At 44.4% G+C, this 24,408-nt stretch overlaps 1 protein-coding gene across 2 annotated transcripts in view; it reads right to left on the bottom strand.

Moving 5' to 3' along the window:
- The window catches only part of POU6F2 (POU class 6 homeobox 2), a gene marked incomplete at both ends in the record, with an annotated part of 471,443 nt that overhangs the window by 17,566 nt on the left and 429,469 nt on the right, over positions 1 to 24,408 (bottom strand). For both annotated transcript variants that reach the window (XM_079711059.1, XM_079711060.1), the window contains one exon: positions 6,226 to 6,432. In XM_079711059.1, coding sequence (XP_079567185.1) covers positions 6,226 to 6,432 — 207 coding nt within the window. The remainder of the gene's footprint in view (positions 1 to 6,225; positions 6,433 to 24,408) is intronic.

The following is a 24,408-nucleotide window of genomic DNA, read 5'->3' as shown; positions in this document are numbered from 1 at the left end:
ACTGGGTCCCTTATAATAGCTGGCAGAGAAATGAAATCAGTGGTTCTCAAGATTCAGGGCTTTCAGAATCACCTCGAGGGCTGTTAAGATACAGAGCCCTGGGCCCCATCCCCACAGTGTCTGGTGCAGTAGGTCCAGGGTGGACCTCAAGAATTTGCATTTTTAACAAGTTCCCAGGTGAAGATAATATTGCTGGTTGAGGGACCACCCAAGGTTTTGGAAGGAGCTTCTCCTAGAAAAAAGGTAAAGAAAGTAGACTTACTATGTCTAGACAAGAGAAGCCAGAGCCCGAGTTTAATAAGAACCTTTCTTTAATAATTAGGAGGGCATAAAGAATACCTGAGTGTTGTTGAGTTCATTCTACCGTGGACAGGACAACTGCACAGGTGTGACATTTGCTGAAAGATTCAGGGTTGACCTCAGGACAATCTAACTTGAAAAAATTTTGAGGACTAAAATTTTGAAAGATTTTGATAACTACAATCTCCCTTGGGTATCACGTTCTAGACATTTAAATCTAGAGATTTCAGTTATCAAAAATTTCCTAGACATGATACCCAAGGGAGATTTTAGTTATCTCTGCAGGAAGTTTAGAAAAGTATGGAGGGAGTTATCCTTCTGGCAGAGTTTAGGAGACCTACTGGGTTTCCTCTGGCTCAGTTCCATGGCTCTGAAGCATCTCTTGAGGCTATAAGCAGGAAGCAGAGCCCCAGGGGTAAGGCTCCATCACAGGCCCCTCCTGCCTGCAGGGGAGTAGGTATGGCAGAAGCTCTAATGGTCTCAGGAAAGAGAACTGAGAGCAGTGTCACTCCTCCAGCCACCATGAGGATGTGAGGAAGTGAGGAGAATCAGAACCTGAGCAGCATTCAGGACCGATGCCCAGACACAGGCAGCAAAGGCCAAGGCAGTCATCACGCAAGCTTGGGACACACAACCAGGGCTCAGCAGGGACAGGGATGGGACAGGAGTCAGATCTTAGTGCAGAGGAAGGGGTCGACAGAGAGAAAAGAGAACTAGAGAAGACAGCGCTGTGTGGAAGGTCTCCCCAGGCTGCCGGCAGGTGCTCATTTGGAATATACTGGAAAATGCAGAAGACACAGAATTGTAAAGTCACAGAAGGGCCTGGGCTGGGCTCTTCTGGGAGCATGGCTCTGGGATCCAGTGTCCCGGACAAGGAAACACTATAGTTTGGCAACAATTATATTTGAACATGATGGATGGAGCACCCAGCGTGGGCGGGGTCCTGAGCAAGGCTGAATCAGTCTGGTCTCATCCTCCTTTCAGGTGCAGACTCATAGTGACAGTACAGGTTGATGACAGTGAATGGAGCAAGGGGAAGTCAGAGGTGAGGGAATGATACAGGCAAGCTTCACGAAGGAGGGATCCCGGGCAGAGGGACAGTGGCGGGAGCTTCCCAGACAGAGGAGGTGGGAGAGGCATTCCAGGCCAGGGGCACAGGGTGTGCAGGGAGCCTGCCCCGTCAGCTGAGCTTAGCCGGAGTGATAAGGGGAGACCACAGAGGTGAGATGCCCAGATATGTGGCTGGAAGGTCAAAGATCTCTTTTGTACTGGGGTCACTGACACACATTTCATCCGTCCAGGAAACCCCTACGCTATTTTAGATCCCTTGTGGGTGGAAATGCCTCATGTGTGTCTCATTCTGGGTGGCTCCAAGAAAAAACTGGGGACTACTGATTCAGGTAAGGGCTGGGGAAAAACAGGGAGGTGAGTGCATTTTTTTTACTTGAAAAAAATGGATGGATTTGGATAATCATATGGCATTTTAGAGAGCTAAGTTAAATAAACCACTTTCCTTTGTCTTCCTATTGGCACCAAGATTACATTTTGAAGAACAATTGAGTGCCTTCATGGGTGGTAGTCTCCCAGTATTACAGCTATAGTATTTAATTTTTGAAAAATTTCAATGCTTTGATTTTACAAATTAGAACATTTTCCCTTTCAAATGTCTCTATTTCCTTAATGACACTAAAAAACCCCCTCCCATTAACTTTTGTTGGGATTTAGTCAGAGGAAGAATAAATATACACAAAATGATGTCTGTGCTGCTCATGAAGAATTCATTAATTCACAGTCACAGGATAGTAAGAGCAAAGCCTGGGCACCTGGGTGACTCTGGCTTTTGAAGCTGCAGAATCCCATGGAGGGAACAGAAGGTTACTTTTGAGCTCTCGCCAACTATTTTGTATTAAGTAATTTGTTTCGTGCACAGAAAGATACTCCCCTCCCGCTCTCTGTCTCTCATTTTTATCTAGTCCTTTTCTCACTCTTATTTTCTTGCATTGCTCACCAAGGATCTCTGATGTGATATCTAGGGCTATCAGATCCTGGTATATATTTAAAAAAAAAATACTGTTTGTATTTCAGATGATAACGTTGCAGGTTCTCAATCTTTCATCACTGGAATAAATCATCATCCAGGCTGGATGACTCTTCACTCAGATTTTATTCAGGCTCTTCTAATTCGTGGCAGGCAGGTGTGAAAATTAAAGACGTAATTACTTTTATTAAATTAAAACAAATCACCCCGTGTCGTCTGGCCCAAGAGCTCTGTACTTCACTCTATAAAACTGGACCTCTGAGTGTGAGTTAGGGAACTCTCTGCTCCTGTAATTTATGACATATTTTACTGTCAGAACTATGCTCTTGTGAGATCAAGCATTTGTCATAAATCACATGAAAAAAAATAAACTGAGAAACTTCTCTACTGTACGATAAAAATCCTTTATTTTTTAGTGGTTGTCCATATTATATTTCTTCAATGTAAAGGGTAATATTTAAAGAAAAAAATTGAAGACCACTATCCTTATACCTCCAGTTGTGACCTTTTTACTTTTGGACTCTGGGCATTTTATGATCCACTCTCCTCAGAATCCCCACTTTTATATCTGGGATTCAGACTTGAGCATTTCCTGTCGATTCACCCAAATTGTTAACTTTACTACACATTCCAAGGTGTTTCAATCAGAGCTGATGCCAAGAAACATTAATAGTCATTCATCTACTTGCTGCAATTTTCCTGATATTTCTCACCAGCTTCATCAACGGTTCCCTTGATCTTTCTGGTACTTGGACAGACCACTGGCACATGCCTTGAACAACGGGATGGGCCCATGGGTCTCTGCCGCGACTTGAGGATTCAGGAAGGTCTGCATGTCACTCTTTTCAGCCGTGCACACGTTTCCTCTCAGCATATACATATATGAGAGATGCACGCTTCTATACGCACAAGTTGAGTCTTGCTCTCTGGGAGGCTGGTTGTAAGTGACACGAGTTGGAGGTGCAAGGCACATCCCCAGAGGCTGGCTGTTTCTTCCCAGTTGCTAGATCTCTGATTCTACAGTGACAAGGACGATGGTGGAGATTAGACCTGCAGAGGATGAGATGTTCCCACCGTGGTAATGAGGTTTCGTTCCAGGGGCCAACAGGTGCTGTGAGGAAGCTTCTGAGGTGCATCTGTGCTCACAGGAGAGACTGTGGAAATGGATTCATGATGTTGATTGTGGGCGATGATTTGAGGAGTGACACCACACCCGCCTCTTGCCGTTTCTTGGTTAGGTCCTTCTGGATCGAAACTGTACTACCCCAAATCTAGAGCTGTCATCTTATGTAACAGCAATGGTCTATCACCCACACACCCTCCTTAGAAGTTCAAGGTGAGAGTGAGGGCTACTTTGTATTAAATGTTGTGGATATCTAAATAATCCTCATCTTCTTGGCAATTTACAACTTGGTTTTGCTGACAGAAAATAGTTTTTAGCAGATTGTACGAAAAGAGGTTGATCTTCTTATTTCCGCCCCCAGAGATAATTTTGAACATAAGTTTGAACAGATGGAACTAGGGATTAAAAAGGCAGTGAAACATGGAGAATCTTGCCTTATTTGGGGGAACTATTTATTTATTGACCATGCGCCATGCGGGATCTTAGTTCCCCAACTGGGGATCGAACCTGCACCCCCTGCATTGGGAGTGCAGAGTCTTAACCACTGGACCGCCAGGGAAGTCCCTTGGGGGAACTATTTAGAAGGTAGAGAATACAATGGAATCTTGTAAATAGTAAAAGAAAGAAAATAGCTGAGAGACGGGGGCAAGGGGTGGGGGTGGAAGTCCACATGATACATTCGTCAGGGCCCGTCCCACTGCCTGCGAGGAAGCTGAGGAACAAGAGGGCGGTGGGGACCTTGGCTTCCCAGGCAGTGGATTAGATTCAGAGCGAGAACCAGCAGGAGTAAGAGAGGCCTCCCAACTGCTGTGTGAGGTAGGTGCTGGCATATCCCCATTTTACAGATGAGAAAACCAAGGCACAAAGATGATGTGTAATGTGTTCAAGAACACACAGGGACAAAGCCCATCCTTTTCAGTTTGAATATGAAGCCCCTTCCATGAGTGTCCTCAGACTCCCTCTATGTTCCAATCACAGGAACCTTCCTTCTGTTTCTCAACACTCCGTCCTCCTTCATGTTTCCCTGCTTCTGTGCCTGCTGGTCCCACTGCCTGGAGTGTTGTTGACCCATCATTTACCTGGTTGACTCCTACGCATCCATCAAGACTCAGTTCCAAACGCTTTTCTCTGTGAGGACTCAAAACTCTCTGGACAAAGTCAGTCACTCCCATTTCTGTGATGATACTAAACTCTGTGCGCATCTGTCCTGTTACAGGACATTCTGGTTCATTTATTTATTTGCTTGTTTGCTTATTTATTTACTTATTTATGGCCATGATGCATGGCTTATGGGATCTTAGTTCCCTTACCAGGGATCGAACCCGGGCCCCCTGCAGTGGAAGCACGGAGTCCTAACCACTGGACCGCCAGGGAGGTCCCAGGACATTGTTTTATTGCACAGTGGGACTGTGCTCATGTACCTATGTCCTCTACAAGACTACAAGCTCCTTAAGACCAGAAAGCGTCACTCTTTTACCCCTGTTTCTTATTAAGCAGGGGCCTGCTGTAGAGTGGGTTATCAAAAAGGGTTTGTTGAATTAATCAGAAGTTCCATGAGGTCAGGGACCATGTCTGTCTTCTTCAGAGCTGTGTACCCAGCCTCTAGTATAACCTACAGGAAAGTGCTTGATTGATATTTGAATGGAAAAAATGAACTGGACTGTCATGGTTTTAATGAAATTCTACCAGTTGGAACTTCCTATTTTTCATTCCCTAATTTTTTTTTTAAGATAATTACTTTATCTTTTTTTTTAAATTAATTAATTTATTTATTTTGGGCTGCGTTGGGCCTTCACTGCTGCGCGCGGGCTTTCTCTAGTTGCAGCGAGCGGGGGCTACTCTTCGTTGCAGTGCGCGGGCTTCTCATTGCGGTGGCTTCTCTTGTTCCGGAGCACTGGCTCTAGGCTTCAGTAGCTGTGGCACGTAGGCTCAGCAGTTGTGGCCTGCGGGCTCTAGAGCACAGGCTCAGTAGTTGTGGCACACGGACTTAGTTGCTCCGCAGCATGTGGGATCTTCCCGGACCAGGGCTCGAACCCGTGTCCCCTGTATTGGCAGGCAGATTCTCAACCACTGCACCACCAGGGAAGCCCCCACTCCCTAATGTGTAGGCAGCGTTCTCAGAAGCATCAGGTTGGGATCGGTTGGTGTTTAATACTTTTTTATTTTTCCGTTTACAGCTAAGACATAAGTGGTCTTGGTTTCTTCTTGACCACTTTTAAAATTGAAAGTTAAGTATTAGCTAAGCAGAGATAAATAAGAACACATATCTACTGAATTTCAGGCCATTGTCTCTGTTATAATTGAATATATTCGTATTTGTAGATTAGCAGCTATTTAATAGTTATCACCCATATTCACTAATAATGAAGAATAAAGCTACTTGCTTTTTTTTATAAGTATTGATATGTTAGGATTAGTGGGATTAAATATTTTCTAATTTAAAAATGACTTTTCGGGCTTCCCTGGTGGCGCAGTGGTTGGGGGTCCGCCTGCCGATGCAGGGGACACGGGTTCGTGTCCCGGTCTGGGAAGATCCCACATGCCGCGGAGTGGCTGGGTCCGTGAGCCATGGCCGCTGAGCCTTGCGCATCCGGAGCCTGTGCTCCGCAACGGGAGAGGCCACAACAGTGAGAGGCCCGCGTACCACAAAAAAATAAAAAAAAAAAAAATAAAATAAAAATGACTTTTCGTTGAAAAGAAACAGAAGCAGGGCGGTCAGGAGAGGTGCCCAGGTAGCCACGGCTGCCTGGACATGGAGCCTTACCTGCTGCCCGGGCTTGATGGGGGAGAGCGTGATGCCCTGCGTGTTGATCACTGGCAGAATCTGGTTCCCGATGACCGTGGCGATGATCTGGCCCTGGGCGTTGGTCAGGAGCTGCGGCGTGATCGGCTGCACCTGAACGCCCTGAGTGCCGCTCCCTGCTTGGCCTGATGGCCCCGGATTTGGCATCAGAGGAATGGTCCCAATAATCTGCAAGAGACAGGCCCACAGGTGAGGTTCCGGGCTCTGTTCGGGGTCCGCACATGCACCTGAAGACCACTCATGCCCTGCCGCTATCAGAGGCTCCCCGAGAGCCGATTCATAATCCTTGAACAGATTGGAGATGCGGGTGTGGAAGCAAGTGGCAGAGAATGAGCATCCGAAGGAGAAACACACATGGACCGAGTGCGTGGAGGGAAGGGGAAAATATCTTATACAAAAATAAAATCACGGATGAACAGATACACACTACTATATATAAAATAATCAACAAGGACCTACTGTACACCACAGGGAGCTCTACTCAACATTGTGTAATAACCTATCTGGGAAAAGAATCTGAAAAAGAAGAGATACATGTATATGTATATGAGTCACTTTGTTGTACACTTGAATCTAGCACAACACTGTAAATCAACTTTACTCCAATATAAAATAAAAATTAAAAAAAAAATAAAATCAAGCATCAGTGAGGGCAGAAGCATGTGAACTGTGCCAGGGTAGCACAGATACCTGCCCTGTCTCAGAAGCAGATGGAGGGTAGACTCCTCACGCACTGCAGGCCCTCGTCTGGCTGGGGCGCCGCGCCCCTTCCCCACAGGGCCCCTCACACACAGCGCGCTCCCTTCCATCCTCTCCTCCGCTTGGGTCTCCTCTGCTGCTTCCACCCCTCCTTCCCTTCCCCGACATCCTGCTCCTCTCTCAAGGTCGGGGGCCAGCTCCCTGACACCCCAGCGGGACGAGGGTGCCCCAGCAGCACCCTGGTGCTCACAGTGGTTGAGAGTCTGGGTCCTGGAGTCAGGGACACAGGAGTCCACTTCCAGCCCTGCCACCTCCTCTACAGCATTGTCAAGGAGCCTAAGCTTCCGGAAGGCTGGAGAGAACTGGGGTCATAAACCAATATTTGAAACTCAAAATAGAGGTGAAATGACTACCGAGGGCTGAAAATTTTTTTAAAGTGCATTTTATTTTTTATTTAGTTTTAAAAATAGATTTAATTACATTAATTAATTAATTAATTAATTTTGGGCTGTGTTGGGTCTTCATTGCTGCATGCAGGCTTTCTCTAGTTGCGGCGAGCGGGGGCTACTCTTCGTTGTGGTGTGTGGGCTTCCCATTGCAGTGGTTTCTCTTGTTGCGGAACACAGGCTCTAGGTGCGCGGACTTCAGTAGTTGTGGCTTGTGGGCTCTAGAGCACAGGCTCAGTAGTTGTGGAGCACAGGCTTAGCTGCTCTGTGACCTATGGGACCTTCCCAGACCAGGGATCAAACCCGTGTCACCTGCATTGGCAGGCAGATTCTTAACCGCTGCGCCACCAGGGAAGTCCTAAAAGTGCATTTTAAATGATGTATTTTGAACTGGCCCTAAAGGTTAGCAGGCCAAGGCTTCTGCGGCAGGTAGGGGAAGGCTGTTCTTTGCATCTGATAGCCCCTGTCTTCCGTAAGGGGATGGTGTGGAGCGGCACAGGAGAGGCCTAGCTGGATCCGATCACCGTGTGAAGGAGAAAGGGAGCACGAGCAGTGGCATTTATAAGGTCTGGAAACACTGACCACATTCGTGGACCACGTTTGTCCCTGTCCACAGAAACGGACAAATCTAATCTGTAAGCTTGCTGTGGGTTAGGGAGAAAAACAAAAATCTGATCTGTAAAAAAAGAAAATATGATCTCCGTTTCCCCATGTCATGGACTCTCCTGGGGAAAGCTGTGGAGCTCGGGTTGGACGCTTTCCCTCCAGGTACCACAGGACGGCTATGCAGCTCTCCTCTGCTGGTCGTCTTCCGGGGCCGCTTCCCAGGAGTGAACTGTGGTGCCTCGGCCTAGGGGCCACCGCGCCACATTCATAATACTGCCTTAGGAAGTGCTTTTGTGGATACGGTTTCCATTCATTCCACATTCTCACAACAGCTCAGTCCTGTGGGCCCTAGGCCTGCTCCTGTTACTTGATAAGACAGTGGAGGGTCAGGGAGGAGTCTGCAACAGGCAGAGCTGGAGTCCAGGTCCGGCCCCCCGTGTGCTCACTTTCTAAATGTCACCTGGCTCCTACCACAGGGAGGACACAGGAGGGCACCTGCTCTTAGGAAAGGCCCTGCATCCCGTTCGCAATTTCCCACCAGATGATCAGCTGCTTGTAGACTAAGTTTATAAACGATGCCGTTTTCTATGCCCACAGTACCCCAAGCAGGGCTTTGAACGCAGTTTCTCAATAACTGTCTTTGGAAAGAATGGTTTCTGGACTCAGCTGTCCCTTGGATTCCAGATACAACGGGCACCGCAGAGGACCTGTGAGACCACAGGATTCAGTGCCAAAGATCAGGACGGAGAGACGCCCCCTCCTCACTTGGCAGGCCATGTCTCTACCACAAAAGCCCCTGTGGGAAGGCACTAATGAAGGAGCTGTGCGAATATCTAGTCTCCACGGCAGCTGTCAATGGCTGCCGATAGAGGTCAAGTAATTACGTGAGAGTGGTCAGCGGTCCCACGGGGGTCTGCAGCTCTGCAGCCTCACTGAGCAAGCCTGCGCCGTCCCCCAGCAGCACTGACCATGAGCGTGTCCCACCCGTGCCAGCAAGGTCAGGAGGAGTCCACATCAATAGATCAGGGCACGTAAGTACTTTATTGATGACTGGTCTTGCATTAAGCATCCCAGGACGCAAAGGCTATTCCTATGACCCCACAGGCAATGGTGGGAAGGCCTGGGGCGCAGGCTCCCCGCCCTGCTGTGACGCTGGCTGCTTCTGCGTTCCTCACTTGCACCATGAAATGTACAACCCCTCTTGCCCCCGGTGCCCTGGGAAAGCTCAGAAGCTGACCCATTGCCTCTGGCTTCCTCGTGTCTTGGGCCTGGGAAGCCCTGCTCTACCTGATTGGGCCCAGTTGAAAGCCTACGGAAGGAAGCTGGCTTCATTTAGGTGGCAGGGTTGAGGGTTCTATTTTAGGCAGGATGTCAGCGTGTTTAGCCTGGGAGAAGGCTTCAGAGGGAGGCAAGGCATCTGACAGCTACAGAACACACTGTGATGCAGGCGAGGCTTTCTGCTCCCGAGAAGACTGACACGAGTCGGTGCTCACCTGGCGGTAATGAGAGGCTCTTGCCTGCGTTCTGGGTGGAGAGAGGAAGAAAGGCAAACGCGAACATCTCACCAGCCTCTTCCCCAGATGCAGCCTCAATTGCCAATACTGCACGGTGACATTAAAACATGGTGCCCCTTTTTGTCCCCTCCACTTTGTTCCTCTCTTCTTTCCTGGGCCCTAGCATCACTTACAGAGGGCAGGACAGCGCTAGTATCAGAGCCAGAGGGACCTGCAAAGGCCTGACGGAGGGAAAACTTTCATAGGAAGGTTGTGCCTGCGAGGTGGCAGGGCAGGGTGATTATAAAGTCAGGAAGGCTTCCGTGAAGTTGAGCGTTTTTCATTTTTGTTCCTCTTTCAGGGGAGTTGGGATCATCATCTCAGCATGTCAAACACGTGGCAGTGCTTTGTGGGGAATTTTCTAATATGCCCCAATACCTTACAACTCGCCCATTTTCATTTGCTCCCATGCATCCAAGTGTGGAGACAGTCACACACCGTGTTGTTGAAAACTTGTCAGATGTGCCAATTTTGCTTAGGCGGCTCCGATTCCTTTCAGCGCTTCCACAGATCGCACGGAAACTCCTCCTCGGACTCTGACTTCCAACAAGGAAATGAGAGGAATCCAGGCAGCAAGGCGGGAGGCTCTTTGACCTGGGAAACTCAGATTTTAAATGAAAGGCCTTTCGCTATTCAAGGGAAATATCTGCATCTACACATGTTGCAACTAAGTCAGGAAATCAAAACTGAGGTTTGAAAAGGCGATTTGAGGGCAAAGATAGAAAGAGGCCGTTTTTAAAACACCTGTAGTTCTGGGACTAGCTTTCGGAGTTTGATTTTCTGGTTCCCAGAGCTAGGGATTTACTGCAAGGAGACGTCCTGATGGAAGGGCATGTCACTGAGCAAACAAGGCCATAGGCTGGGACTCTGGATGCAGGCACTGGACACGCAAGACAAATTCCAGCTCTCCTGAGATGCTGAGGACTCTGGCAGAGCAGTCTGGTACCTGCAGACCCTTCTCTATGTAAGGCACCAGGAACATCCAACCGGAGCAGGGGAGGGGGCGATGAGACAGGCACGTTACATGCAAAGATTCCAACAATCTAACGGAGAAATGATATACACCAAACGAGTGGCAAGGACTATCTGATAAAAATCTCTCTACTCATGTGGTCAGCGCTCAGAAAAATGCTGGGACCGAATGAGTGATTTCAGAGGAAGAAAGATGAAGATGGATGGCTTGGAAGACTTCATAGAAAAAATGGGGGTGGAACACGGGTCTTGGAGGTTAGGTGAGGATTTGGCAAGACAGAGAATCCATTCCAAACAAGAGGTGAGAGACATGGCGGTGGTGAGTTAACTAGTTTGCATGCAAAAGAGGGTTCAGACATTGGGCAAGTGACAGGTCGGCCTGGAAGGGTCAAATTCCCTCCAGGCGAGAGATTCCGATGAGTGGTTTTTGAGGGGGGCTGTGGGGAAGGGTACTGAAATGGAGCTGTTTCAGCTGGGAATGTGACCATGTGGCGAGAATGGACTAGAGTGTCGAGAGACTACAGACCAGGAGATCAGTCGCTAGGATGCTACTGTAGTCATCCAAGTGTGAAGCAAAAGGCTTCAATGAATCCTTCATACAGGGGTTGCTTGATTCGTTGCCTTCCAGTTCAGTTCAAAAAGCATGGCCTATTTTATGCCTAGGTTGCAACATTAGAAAATTTTGAGTCAAGTTACTGCCCTATCAATCCCACAGCAAATAGCACAGGCATCGTTTGCAATGATCCCCTCTGTCTTTGCCCTGACTCCGAGGGTAATGATTCATCTCTGATGAATGCTTTAACCAGGAAGATGGTATTGTAATGATAATTTGTGACCTAAAAGAGTTCCAGCCTCTCTGACAGGGGACTTATTTGGCTGTTGCAGTTCATGTTCACTTGTCTCTTTGCTTATAGGAGTTAAGAGAATAAACTGCAATGGAGAATAAAGTCCGTGTTGTAAGAGCAACTAAAAACAATCACTAAAATGATTACTAGTGTTCATTAGCACGTCCCCCTATTTCCGTAAGAATGAAGGTGGCTTATGTTACGTATCAGTGTGCTATCATTATTCAGTAGTAGTTATAATTTAACCCACCATAAAGACTACCTTGTGATCGTGCCAACCCCCAGCAATTCAGAGCCACGTAATGCCTTGGGTTACCATGTGATCATTACGATGCCCTTATGGACCTCAGTCTAGTTGAGGTATTCAGTAGGGACGAATTATGACTGATGGAGGTGAACGGGTGCTGAATTTATTCACTGCTGGCATGTAGGTGTCATCAGCAGCAGTTGAGGGTGGTATCACAGAAGCCCAGGGCAACCAGACAAGTTGTCTGATGCACCACATGTCGTAATAGTCTATGACATGCTGTTAAAATCTGCCACGGAGAATGTGATTACAGATGTCAATGTGACAAGTAATTCTGTTGCACATATCTTTAAGAAGAGGAAACCTGTCAATGCTGGAAATCGGTGACTTTGCACGGCTTTCAGTCCATCAGCAGAGGCGATTCTTTGCCCAATATTTGTGTAACCTCAACAGTTTTTGGTCAAGAGGCTTTTGTTCACACGGGGCATTACTGTGTCCATTCTCGAACACAGAGCTTCTAGCATCTGAGAGCTGAGGAGCTGGCAGTGAGCCATCACCAGTCTCCTTCCCCTCGCTTTCTGGTCTGGTCACAGTCACTGTTCTCTCTTCCTCCAAGGGATGATTTTTGTCTTCTTTATATAATACGTTCATTTCAGTCTCATGGGCTCCCAGGTTTAAGGTTAAACTCACTTAGAGTTATGTTGGCAGCTCTGATTAGGATGTTGATCCAGGAAGAGTAGGAGAATGCAACCATTTCCCAAACAAAATTTATTTTTGTGACATGCAATCTAGTGCCTTCTTGCACATAGCTGCGTCCAAGATGGGGAACAAGAGAAGTGTGAATATTTAGAGGGTTTCTATTGGAGAACCTGAACCAGAGATAGTAAAGGCATGAGGATAAGCAGATGAAAGAGTTGAATTAGAGGAAGACACTCAACAAAGGACAAACAGATTTAATCTTGCAGGCAACACCAATCAATTGGCCATGGCTTCCTGGAGCTCTGGAGGTTCCAGATTCAGGAAGAAACAGTGCCTTGATTGATTAATAATATCTGGCAAGGGTATGGGCATAGGAAATGGTGGTGTGTCTGAAGGTGGCATAACTAAAGGCCAGGACATGAGACAAATTATCTTAGACCTACTGGCAAGAAATAGATGACTCACAATTTCTTAATGAGTAACTGTGAGAAAGAGCTTTTTACAGCGTATGTTTTAATGCTTATTTTATGGGTATAGATAAGTATTCCACCTCTGAGAATAACCACCTGCTCAATGTTTCTCACTGTCAGTTAGAATTAAGATCCCTCTACTATTTGGCTTCAACTTTAGAAACACACTCACAGACAAGAGTAAAGAATTGGAGGTGTCACGATCTTTAAAATGTCACTTTGACCCACATTATGAGAAGGATAATCTGCATGAAAACTGATGCTGTAAAAACAGCAATAACAACAGTAAAAAATCCTCTCCCCTAGAAGCTTCTTAAAAGCCATTAAAGGTAATTTTTCTTAATAATGTTTAAGAGATAAATATACAGAGAAAGAGAGGAAAAAATTTCCCCACTGGTTGGGTTCAAGTCTAGGCTTTGCCACTAACTAGTGGGAAACTGTTGGTGAATTATCTCACCTCTTAGAACCTCAGTCTGCTCATCAATAAAATGGGAATAATAATGTACACTTTATAAGGTTATTGTGCAGGCTAATTAAGTTAACATATGCAAAGCACCCAATACGGTGCTCTAACAATCAAAGAGGTATTCCATAAATGTTTGTTCATACCTTCATTTTTCTTACAGGCTTTTGTGGTAATTCCTGGGCTTTTGCACTAAGCTGCAAAAAAGGTTTTTTGAATTTTTCTGGATGTTATAATTTCACTATGAAAAGACTTTACCCTGAAGAACAGAAAACAGTAGTTGACCAGAACAGAAAACAGAACAGTTGACCACAACAGAAAACAGTAGTTTCTTGTCTGGTCACAGAATGCAAAGTTGGGGATTTTGGTGGAGGCATCAAGATTCAATAGGTGCTTCGTTCCAAAGGAGGAACTAGCTCGTCATGCTTTTACAGAAGACATTTCTAAAAACCAGTGAGATAATCCCAGAACTCAGGCACTCATGGTGAGGGTAGATAAAGAGAATTTTTGAAATTCTGTGTGTCTTCCTCACTCTCAGGGATGGGGCATGGGATGCTTTCTCCTCTCCTCAACATTCATGAAAGTGCTTGAATAAGTATTGTCTCCTCAATTTGGGGTATATACACCCGAAGAATCTAGAGGTGAGAAGCAGTGGCTTTAAGAGCTGACAGGGGAGGAGATAAAAAGGCAGGGAGAGGAAGGGGAAGAAGAGAGAGAAAGAGGAAACGGAGCTCCAGTGCACTGGCACCAGCTACGCTCCCAATGATAAGTGAGATGTATGTTTCCCTGGACTCACAGCCATGGGTAGGAGCCGTTTAAAATCCTCGTTCCAGAGGACCCCCTGACCCATGGGCACTGGGACAACATCACAGAGACAGCCCTGAGGAGTGGGCTTGGAGAAAACCAAGCCCTGAGAGGGGAGTGGGCAGCTGGAAGACGTGCCCTTGGAAGGTCCCAGCGGGGCCTGGGGAGACCTCAGGACCGTGCCCCCGAGAGTTGGCTTGAACCATCGGTCGGCCCAGAGAGCAGAAGCCATCGTGCTCAGCAAAATGGGGCCATTCTTACTCCCCATCTGTCCTCTCCCCACCTCAACCTGACCTGTCAGAAACAGCGTCTGCAGGCTGAGGGAAAGAGAGACATTCCAATGGGGAAGAAAGAGGGACTGGGTTACCCTTTTCCACGGTGGCAACAGCAGGAAGGAGGCCCAGCTGGGGCCGCTGGTGGTGCGGAAATCTGTTAGTTTCCAAGTTTTGATTTTTGTCGGGGGACTGGGCATCTTATTTGCAATTTAAAGTGACCACAGGAGACTGTATTCCTCGAAAAGCAGTCATGGGGCAAGATCCCCCGCTCTCATCCAGGGGGAGGGGAGGGCCTATGGCCACCAGGAAGGTTGTAAGGGACAGTGGGAGCCTCTGCTGATGGTCCCCCAAGTAACAGTCTGTCCTCTTTCCCCACTTAAATGGGAAGGGGGTTGATAATCATAAATTACTGCATAAAGGAATTTAACTTATGTCTCCCCGTCTCCCACTCCTCTGGGCTAACTCACCATTGTATGTGCAAGGGAAGTCAAATGTGACCTTTTCATTTTTAAATTTAAACACTTTGGGCCTATATTTAAGTAACTTGGCTAAATTAAACGTGACCTCATTCGTGAATATTAGCAAATATTTTCTAAGCCACTGCTACCTGTTGATTTTAAAAGCAGGTACAAATGGGGACCGTCTTGACCTTAATTATTAAGGTCAATCAATAACACTAAAAAAGGAGACCTTGTGCATCACAGTGTCACGACTTTGTTAACTAAGGATGCTTGAAAAATAGAGGAGAAAGGGAAGCAAGAGGAAGACATGGAGGAAGAGAGGAGAGAATTTAACAAGCTACCAGAGGTGGAGAATTCAAAATTGTGAGCAGAATATACATTTCCCCATAAACTATGAATTTGGTTTATTTCTGAGAAGTAGGAGCTGCTGCTATTCATAGCACTGATCGTTGATGTTTCCGGACTTAAAAATGGATACTATTGAAATGCCTTAGTTGCTGAAGTTCTTCTGAAGCTTTTGAAAACCTGACAAATCTAACAGGGAAAGCCGGTGCATGCCAAAGGAGAAAATAGTGAACGATACCTAGGAGAAGGTAGGTCAGAAGGGTCAGGACCACTTCGACATGGTCATTTGACAGTTATGTTAGCAAGATTATCCTCATTAGTAATCAGCAGTATTTCCAAGGTATAGTAATGATGTGCTTTTATGGGTCTCCATTTCCTCTCTCATCTTTAATGAAACCCAAGACTCTCCCCAAATTCCCAAACACACTGTGAAAACAGTCTTTTGTTTAATTGTTGAGAAAGAAAAAAATCTAATGTGTATGCCTTTGTTTTCCACTTACAAATGACAAGGCAGGGGTGAAAGGATTCTAGTAGATCTCAGTGATGTAAGATGGGACGAATTAATGTCAATTCCAAAGGTGTTTTACAGGAACCATTTGCTTATGGAGCACAGGCTGAACCCTAGTTATGCAGCCCATTAGCAGTAAACATCGTGGAAGGAACTCCACATCTCAGGGAACTGACAGGCCTCCCAGGCAAGGGTCCACTCAACGATACAATGATCATTCTTACTGGACCTGAATCTTTCTCGAGTCCTTTGGCAAAATGAAGTTAGCAGCTGTAGCCCTGTTCTGAACAGTGGACAGCTCCTACTACAACAATACTACAACGGAATCTGGCAAACTCAACACTCTAGAGGGGAGTGCTTTTTATTTGTTTTGTTTTGTTTGTTTTAATTTAAAACTTTAAGATGCATCATATCTGTTCTTAAATATTTTACTGTATTTGTGAGATTTGCTAGTTTCTCTTTTGTTTGGGTTCCCACTCAAGTGTTAACAAAAGCTTTGATCCAGAGTATAATCAAAAGATTAAATTAAATTTATACAAGTTGATATTACAGGGAAATGAGAAAGAAGTGAGGAGGCATCATAACTGCCCACATAGCTTATTCCTGGAGGTGCTGGTGGGCAGGGATCGGTGCCCAGGAAATGAATCCTTTTCTTAAACACAGTATAGGGACCCACTGTCAACACAAATTTTAAAATTATATCTGAGTTATATGTTTACTACACTGAAAAGCATATTGGCAAGCTTTGGATTATTTAGGGGTTCTTGATTTCTCTATGGCATTGTTTTTCCTTTACTGCTCTGCTTACTTTTTATGCAACTAGAAGGTGGGATGAGGAAGACAGAAGAGGGGAGACTAAATTTAGCTAAACGTTAGCTCAAGGTTTTACTGGGCATGATGTTGGAACCAAAGGTTGACTGGCTTCATCTGTGATTGGAAAGAAATACTCAGTGATGCAAAGAGGTTCTCCCAGCAAAACTCAAGTAATCAAGACTCTCACCACGAATGCAATTCACCTTGGGCAAAGGAAGTGGAATTTGGAGAGATCTTTTTGGAAATGGACAGAGAGCTTGACACTTTCTTCTATGCCTGTCTTCTCCTTGGAAATGTATTGCATATGGTTAGCATATATCCAAAGGCTTGGAGTATGTGAGTTTGGTTGTTTATACAAATATTAATACTTTGCATATTAAAAGTATGCCTATGTGAATGAATAATACAGACATATTGGCAGAATTTTTGATGCAATTTTCTAGCAAGAGGGAAAAAAAAACCCACCTCCAACTTTGTCTGGAAAAGGTAGGCAATTGTCTAAACCTATCTGCCTTATTCTGAATGGTTTAAAATTAGGCATGTTGTTTTATTTGTGCATTTACTCATGTACAAATTGATCACTTACATGCTCACTCACCCACCACTCACTCAGCAAATCCCAGTGCCCAGCACTGGGCCACACCACGTTGCTCTCATTCCCACTGTAGAAGCCTGGGGAATTATCCAGCTATCTGAACCCACGAAGATCCTTTCTTTTGGATTAATAGGAGCATTCTGTATATCTCACCAAATATGGCACCAGCAACCTGCTGATGAAAAAGAAAGCCTAGGCTCCCAGTAGTGAAGACGGTCAAGACGGCAGAAGTTTACACACATCTAAAACCCTGCTGTTGACAGGAGTCCTGTCTGCTCTTTTCTGTAACTGTCAATGACTTGAGGGAATCTCCTGAGGTCCCTCCTTCTGAGGAATGACTGCATATTCAGATGTGTTATTGGACGGCTGAATTCACCCTTCACTGAACTAGGTTCTTATATTCTCCTGAAAAGTGTTAGTTTTTAAAAATGATTTTTGAAGAAGACAAATATTATGAAAAACTGATTGCTACATTGTATTTACTGAGGGCCCATCATGTGCCAGGCACTGTTCTAGATTCAGGGAGTCTGAGAAATATCTGACAATCCTAAATTTTGTTTTTAAATAACTTTGATCGTGAAAAAGAAGATAGCTAAGGGGCTTCCCTGGTGGCGCAGTGGTTGAGAATCTGCCTGCCAATGCAGGGCACACAGGTTCGAGCCCTGGCTGGGAAGATCCCACATGCCGCGGAGCAACTAGGCCCATGAGCCACAACTACTGAGCCTGAGCGTCTGGAGCCCGTGCTCCACAACAAGAGAGGCCGCGACAGTGAGAGGCCCGCGCACCGCGATGAAGAGTGGCCCTCACTCCCCCCAACTAGAGAGAGCCCATGCACAGAAACGAAGACCCAACACAGCCAAAAATAAATTAAAAAAAAAAGAAAAAGAAGTTAGCTAAAAGGCCTAATAAGGGCTGGGTTATTTATGGTGGAGGGCGTTGCGACATCTGGTCCCCAAGAACACAATTGAAACTGCCCACTTCCCACGGCAGAGTAGGAATGACAGGCACACAGTGGGGAATGCCCTTCAGTTTTCACAGAACAATGTTCCTCCTCAGCACCACATCACAGTCAACCTCTGCCATCTTGATTCTGCCACAAGGATCCATGTGAATTCACTGCAGGGTTCCACCGTGCTCTCAAAGTCCCCCACTTTATCTGTGACTATATTATGATTTTCCTATCTCTTGAGTCCTAATTGGAATAAAAACAAATGTATATTTCAGTCTGTAATTATTTATAACAGGAACAAGTGTGACATCTCACACAAAAGCAAATGCCTTCAAGCCATCATGGCTTTGGTTTCAACTTGTAGCTTCTCACGTTATTTTCAAAGGGAAGAAATGAAAGTGCTTATAAATATGATCTAATGCTTCAATTTCCAAATCTATTCAGAGATTTTACATTGTCATTATAATATTCATTATATGTGTCCAGTAGGATGTTCCATGTGTCAGAAAACAAATTCTTAAGGATGAACTGGAAACATTTCTTTTCATCATCCCTCTTCTCTATTCCCCAATGACTACAAATTAAACTGAGTTCTTTTTCATCTTCTTTGCAGCTGCCAACACTGTGGAATTGCTAAAACATTTTTTTTTTTCGCTGCAAGAGAGAATCACAACTGTGGTGAAGCCATCATTTTGCAGAGAGACAAACATTATAAGCCTTTGCAAGGCTTTGCCTAAGACTTTAAGTTTTGATGCCAGCAAAAAAATACCTAGAATGTGGGGAAGTATTTCTGCTTTTGCCTGTTGATGCCAGATTAAGTGACTAAATCAGATTAAAGTTATTTATTGCTTGGGAGCACACTTTTTAGTTTGACTCAGCTTTCGTCCTTAGAAGCTTTAGTAAACATTCCTAAATGAAGCCCTGGACCTATGAACTGTTTATTATATATTTCTTCCCAAATGAGAGAAAAAAGAGCTACAGCAATGATAGCAAAAAACCTAAATCAGGGACCAGTGATCTCCACTATCCCCAATTCTTTGGAGCAGTGGGAGGTGGTGAAGTTAAGACTCTGTGTTCCCAATGCAGGGGGCACAGGTTCAATCCCTGGTCAGGAACTAAGATCCCACATGCCGCAGGTTGTGGCCAAAAAAAAAAAAAAAAAAAGAAAAAAGAAAGCGCTGCATGGAATTTGGGTTTTTTGAGCACAAGCCATTGTTCCCCTTGCTTGGTCCAACAATAAACCTTTCTCTGCTCTGAAAAAGAAAAAGAAAAAAGCAAAAAGAAAGTGCAGCATGCATTTAACATCAGCTAGTGCTGTGAGTGCATTCAGGCTGTAAAGCTGAATTTAAATTAGTATAAACAACAAGCCTCTAAGAAAAGGGGGGAAAAATAAAAGGGGGTGAGGGAATGAAGCCACGCCAGGTGTCATTAAAGAGGCATCTGTTTATCACCACCCAGTCTCATGAGTCCAGGATGATTCATAGGCTTTTTGTGAAGAGAATATCTGTTGTGGGAAAATTAAGTGTATTTTGATACTTGCATGCAGTATTTATCTACCTGGTCAATCAGAAAAAAAGTTGTCCTCATCACTCTACCATGTATTACTTTTTCAATTTCCTCTTAGTAATGTTGTTTTTTAATGTCCTTTAGGGTGAGACCACTGAATTTCTCGTTTGTCACGACAAAGACCATAACTCATTAGAATTATGCTGATGAGTCTTTCTCATAAAATTGCATCCTCATTTTCATGGTGACCAATCTGCACTCTTACCCCAACCATCAGGCAGGGTTTTTTTTAAGCTTTTTTTTAAAAAAATAATTTATTTTATTTATTTTTGGCTGTGCTGGGTCTTCGTTGCCATGCATGGGCTTTCTCTAGTTGCGGCGTGCGGGGGCTACTCTTCGTTGTGGTGCGCGGGCTTCTCATTGCGGTGGCTTCTCTTGTTGAGGAGCACGGGCTCTAGGCACGTGGGCTTCAGTAGTTGTGGCTCACAGGCTCAGTAGTTGTGGTGCACGGGCTTAGTTGCTCCGTGGCATGTGCGATCTTCCTGGACCAGGGGTCGAACCGTGTCCCCTGCATTGGCAGGCGGATTCTTAACCACTGCGCCATGAGGGAAGCCGCATCAGGCAGGTTTTGATAGATGTTAGCGAAGAGGGTCACTGTACTCTTCCAGTTGTGGTTTCTCATAGTTTTCTGGTTCCTATTTTAAATGTCCCTCAAAGTATATGCATATTATATATATACAATATAATATGTATATATAATTATATAATATATAAATATACACGTATAATATGTGTGACATGTATTTATATTTATCTAGTACTTCAAATTTGGTACTGGGAAAATGTTAATTTATCATGACAAATAAACCACTAATATAATGATTTTCCAACTGTCCTGTTCTAAGCTCAACAACTCAAAATTCATGCCAATAGTATGAAGTTTGGAATTTTTAATTACAAAGCTTTTTTTTTTTGATGTGGACCATTTAAAAAGTCTTTATCAAATTTGTTACAATATTGCTTCTTTTTTTTTATGTTTTGGTTTTTTGGCCACAAGGCATGTGGGATCTTAGCTCCCTGATCAGGGATCAAACCCACACCCCCTGCATTGGAAGGCGAAGTCTTAACCACTGGACTGCCAGGGAAGTCCCTCAAAGCTATTTTTGAAGTACAGCCTTATCAGGAACATGTTTCACAGTCATGCCAGATGAATTCATTCATATATATTGTTAAATCATGTAGAAGTTGGCATAAGGATACTTACATTGAAGAACAATGGAGATATTTAAGTCATAAAACAATTAACTTAATCCACAACTCAGAATTAAAAAATAATCTGCTTAACTTCTCTAAAAAATTTGGGACATTTCTAGCAATGTTTATGGTACCAGATTTGGTTTCTGAGAAGGATTCTTTCTTTTTTTTTTTTCCCCACATCTTTATTGGAGTACAACTGCTTTACAATGGTGTGTTAGTTTCTGCTGTATAACAAAGTGAATCAGCTATACACATAAATATATCCCCATTTCCCCTCCCTCTTGCATCTCCCTCCCACCCCTCTCGGTGGTCACAAAGCACCGAGCAGGTTCCTTCTTAACACTTTCTGATTCCTCTAGGTTTGGACTGCAGGAACAAGTCTACATTATCCCCATTTCTAATGTGTTATCTTCATGTGAGCTGAGAAGGAGCAGAAACTCTATTTTTTAATATTTTAAAATGTATATGATTTTGTGATCTCAAAAAGATCAAAATGAGTTCTCAGAATTCTGAGTAGCATGCCATGTTCCTCTCTTCTGTGTTCACCTAAGTAACTTGTATATCACCTTTTCTTTTTTTAAAATAAGAGACCTTGGGGCTTCCCTGGTGGCTCAGTGGTTGAGAGTCCGCCTGCCGATGCAGGGGACACGGGTTCGTGCCCCGGTCTGGGAGGATCCCACATGCCGCGGAGCGGCTGGGCCCGTGAGCCATGGCCGCTGAGCGGGTGCGTCCGGAGCCTGTGCTCCGCAGCGGGAGAGGCCACAACAGTGAGAGGCCCGTGTACCGCAAAAAAATAAATAAATAAAAAATAAATAAATAAAATAAGAGACCTTTTATTTTTTGGCCACGTCGAGCAGCTTGCAGGGTCTTAGTTCCCCGACCAGGGATCGAACTCGTGTCCTCAGCAGTGAAAGCTCCAAGTCCTAACCACTGTATCACCGGGGAATTCACTGTATATTACCTTTTAAACGTAAATGATTTAAGTATCTTTTTTCTTAAGGATGTCAACTATTATATTAAAAAAACTTAAGTCTGTCTTTCATAACCAATGATACTGAGAGGATCCTCACATTAAAATCCAAATTTCAACTTGCAATCAAATCCTCAAATTCTGTGTGAATTTAAAACAGAGTTTTGTTTTCCTAGCTGTACATATCACTAAATCTCTTCCTTATGGTTGTCTGGGAGAGCTTGCTAACATCACCTGGAGATTTACTGAAGGTAGATTGAAATGTTTTTATTCTAGAGCATCAGAGGAAGTCAACAGTAGTTTAATGAACCTTGCAGGTAAAACCCCTGGGGCCCTGCTTTTTGATTAAATAAAGTACAACACTTTGTTATAAGGAAAAGTGGATGCTGTCACGTCCTCAGCCACGTAGTCATGATATAGAGGCAAGCCAGACATCACTTAGCCTTCTGTGGCTGATAATCTGGAGAAAACAAGGTAGTCCGCTTACCCTGTTACTAATAGTGTGAGCAGTGGACTGAAAATCATCAAACCGGCCCTCTCTGCATGCTGGGGTGACCATGGGTTTCAGAACCCAGGTGGTCAAGAGAGCAAGGGAGAGGCAGGGTTCACCTGGTACGCGCTATGTACCTGGCACTGTGCCAAGGTTCCACATCCTTTATTGCTTTTACTCCTGACAACAAGCCTGAAATGCTAGTACAGTAGTTTCAAAAACTGAAGAAAGTAAAAGAGACCAATGCCGTTTTCATCAGATACAGTAATGCTGGATGGCATTATGCTTAAAAGCATTTCCGTATGAAACTTCGATAGACCCTACTTTGGATCAGCCACCCTAAGTAGATTAAAATATATCCAGGTGGGGAGAGCATGATATTTATGGAATGACCACTATGTGGCGGGGAGGATAGCGGGCACTTAGGCATGTGATGCTGAAAGCAGCTGCCCTCAGAGGAAAGCAGTGCTGTGAAGCAGCCAGATCTGGGCTCAAATCCAGGCTCTTTCACTTTTTTTCTAACTCTGTGGCCCTGGGAAGCTGGTTAACTTTTCTGAACCTCTATTTCCTCAGCTGTAAATAATAGTGCAAGATCATTGTGGGAATGAAATGAAATGATGAATTTATGCAGCATGCTTAAGAATAGTGTATTAGCTTATATGAAATACTCTATATTCATTCAGTTCACAGATTATATTACTATGTTTTAGCCACTGGGATACATCAGGGAACAAAACACAAAATTTTCAATTATTATTACAGCACAGTGAATAAGAGTGATCTCTGATATCAGACAACACTGGGTTTGAATCCTGACATTTCCAGCTGGGTGATCTTGGAAGTTTCTTAATCTGTACAATGGGGATAAACCACATTCGGTGGTTGTGGTCATAATGAAATGAAACAATATACTGAATGCTAAAAAAAGAGATACCAATTAACTTATATACAAAACAGGGACTTCCCTAGCGGTCTAGTGGTTAAGACTCTGAGCTCCCAATGCAGGGGGCACAGGTTCGATCTCCGGTCAGGGAACTAAGATCCCGCAAGCTGCGTATGGCGCCGCTTAAGACATTAAATAAATAAACACAAATTAAAAAAAACCAGAAATAGACCCACAGACATAGAAAACAAACTTATGGTTACCATAGGGGAAAGGGCAGGGGGAGGGATAAGTTAGGAGGTTGGGATTAACAGATACACACGACTATACATAAAATGGATAAACAACAGGGACCTACTGTAGCACAGGGAACTCTACTCAATATCTAGTGATACCTATAAGGGAAAAGAATCTGAAAAAGAATGCATATATGTATAACTGAATCACTTTGCTGTACACCTGGAACTAACACAACATTGTAAATCAACTATAGTTGAATTAAAAAAAAGAAAAATAATATTGAATACTAATCACTCTTTGGCATGTAGAAAGTGCTCAATAAATGGAAGCAACTGATAAAATTTATTATTGTTAAATATCCCAACAACCCTGAGCAGATGACGTTGTTGTCACTGCAAGGAAGAGAAAACTGAGGCTGAGTGAGACTAGGTGCCTTGCCTGGGGTTGCAGAGCTGCTTGGGGATGGAGTCTAATTTGAAAGCCTGTGCTCTTTACCGAGGGCTGGCTTCCATGTGAGCACATAGACATTTGCTTGTTCTGTCTCTGTTACCCTGAGACTGGATTATTGTGACCATCTATTGACAAGTGTCAGATCAGGGGTGTGCAGTGTGTTTTTCTTTGTGTGTCTGTGTGCTGCTTGATAGATGCCATTTATTTGTACGTATAAAGCTGTATCACATCTTGAGTTTACTGTTGTATTCTAAACTCTTCACCTTGTGACATCTTCTTGGGATCTACTTAGATTGTTATTTTTACAAGGTGGAAAGTGTTAGGTGGTGAGATGAACAGCAATTTGGAGCAATGTTCTATGGATAATGCATTATATTCACCTGGATAGTGAGAAGGCTTACTTCTGTACACTTGAACTTGAACCTGGCTCCTCTCACTTTTCTGATTTGGGACTTTTCCATTGCTACCTATCTCTGATCTATTTCTCATTTCTCTTATTGGCCTGTAAATTCATGATGTGATGCCTACACCTTTAAGAAGAATGCATCATGTCAACAACTTGTGGGCCAACAAGAAAGTTGGGTGCATTACTGGGCTT

This window comes from Hyperoodon ampullatus (genome assembly GCF_949752795.1).
Source record: "Hyperoodon ampullatus genome assembly, chromosome: 9".
NCBI classification, from domain to species: domain Eukaryota; kingdom Metazoa; phylum Chordata; class Mammalia; order Artiodactyla; family Ziphiidae; genus Hyperoodon; species Hyperoodon ampullatus.
This window is presented reverse-complemented; position numbering and strand designations above follow the sequence as displayed.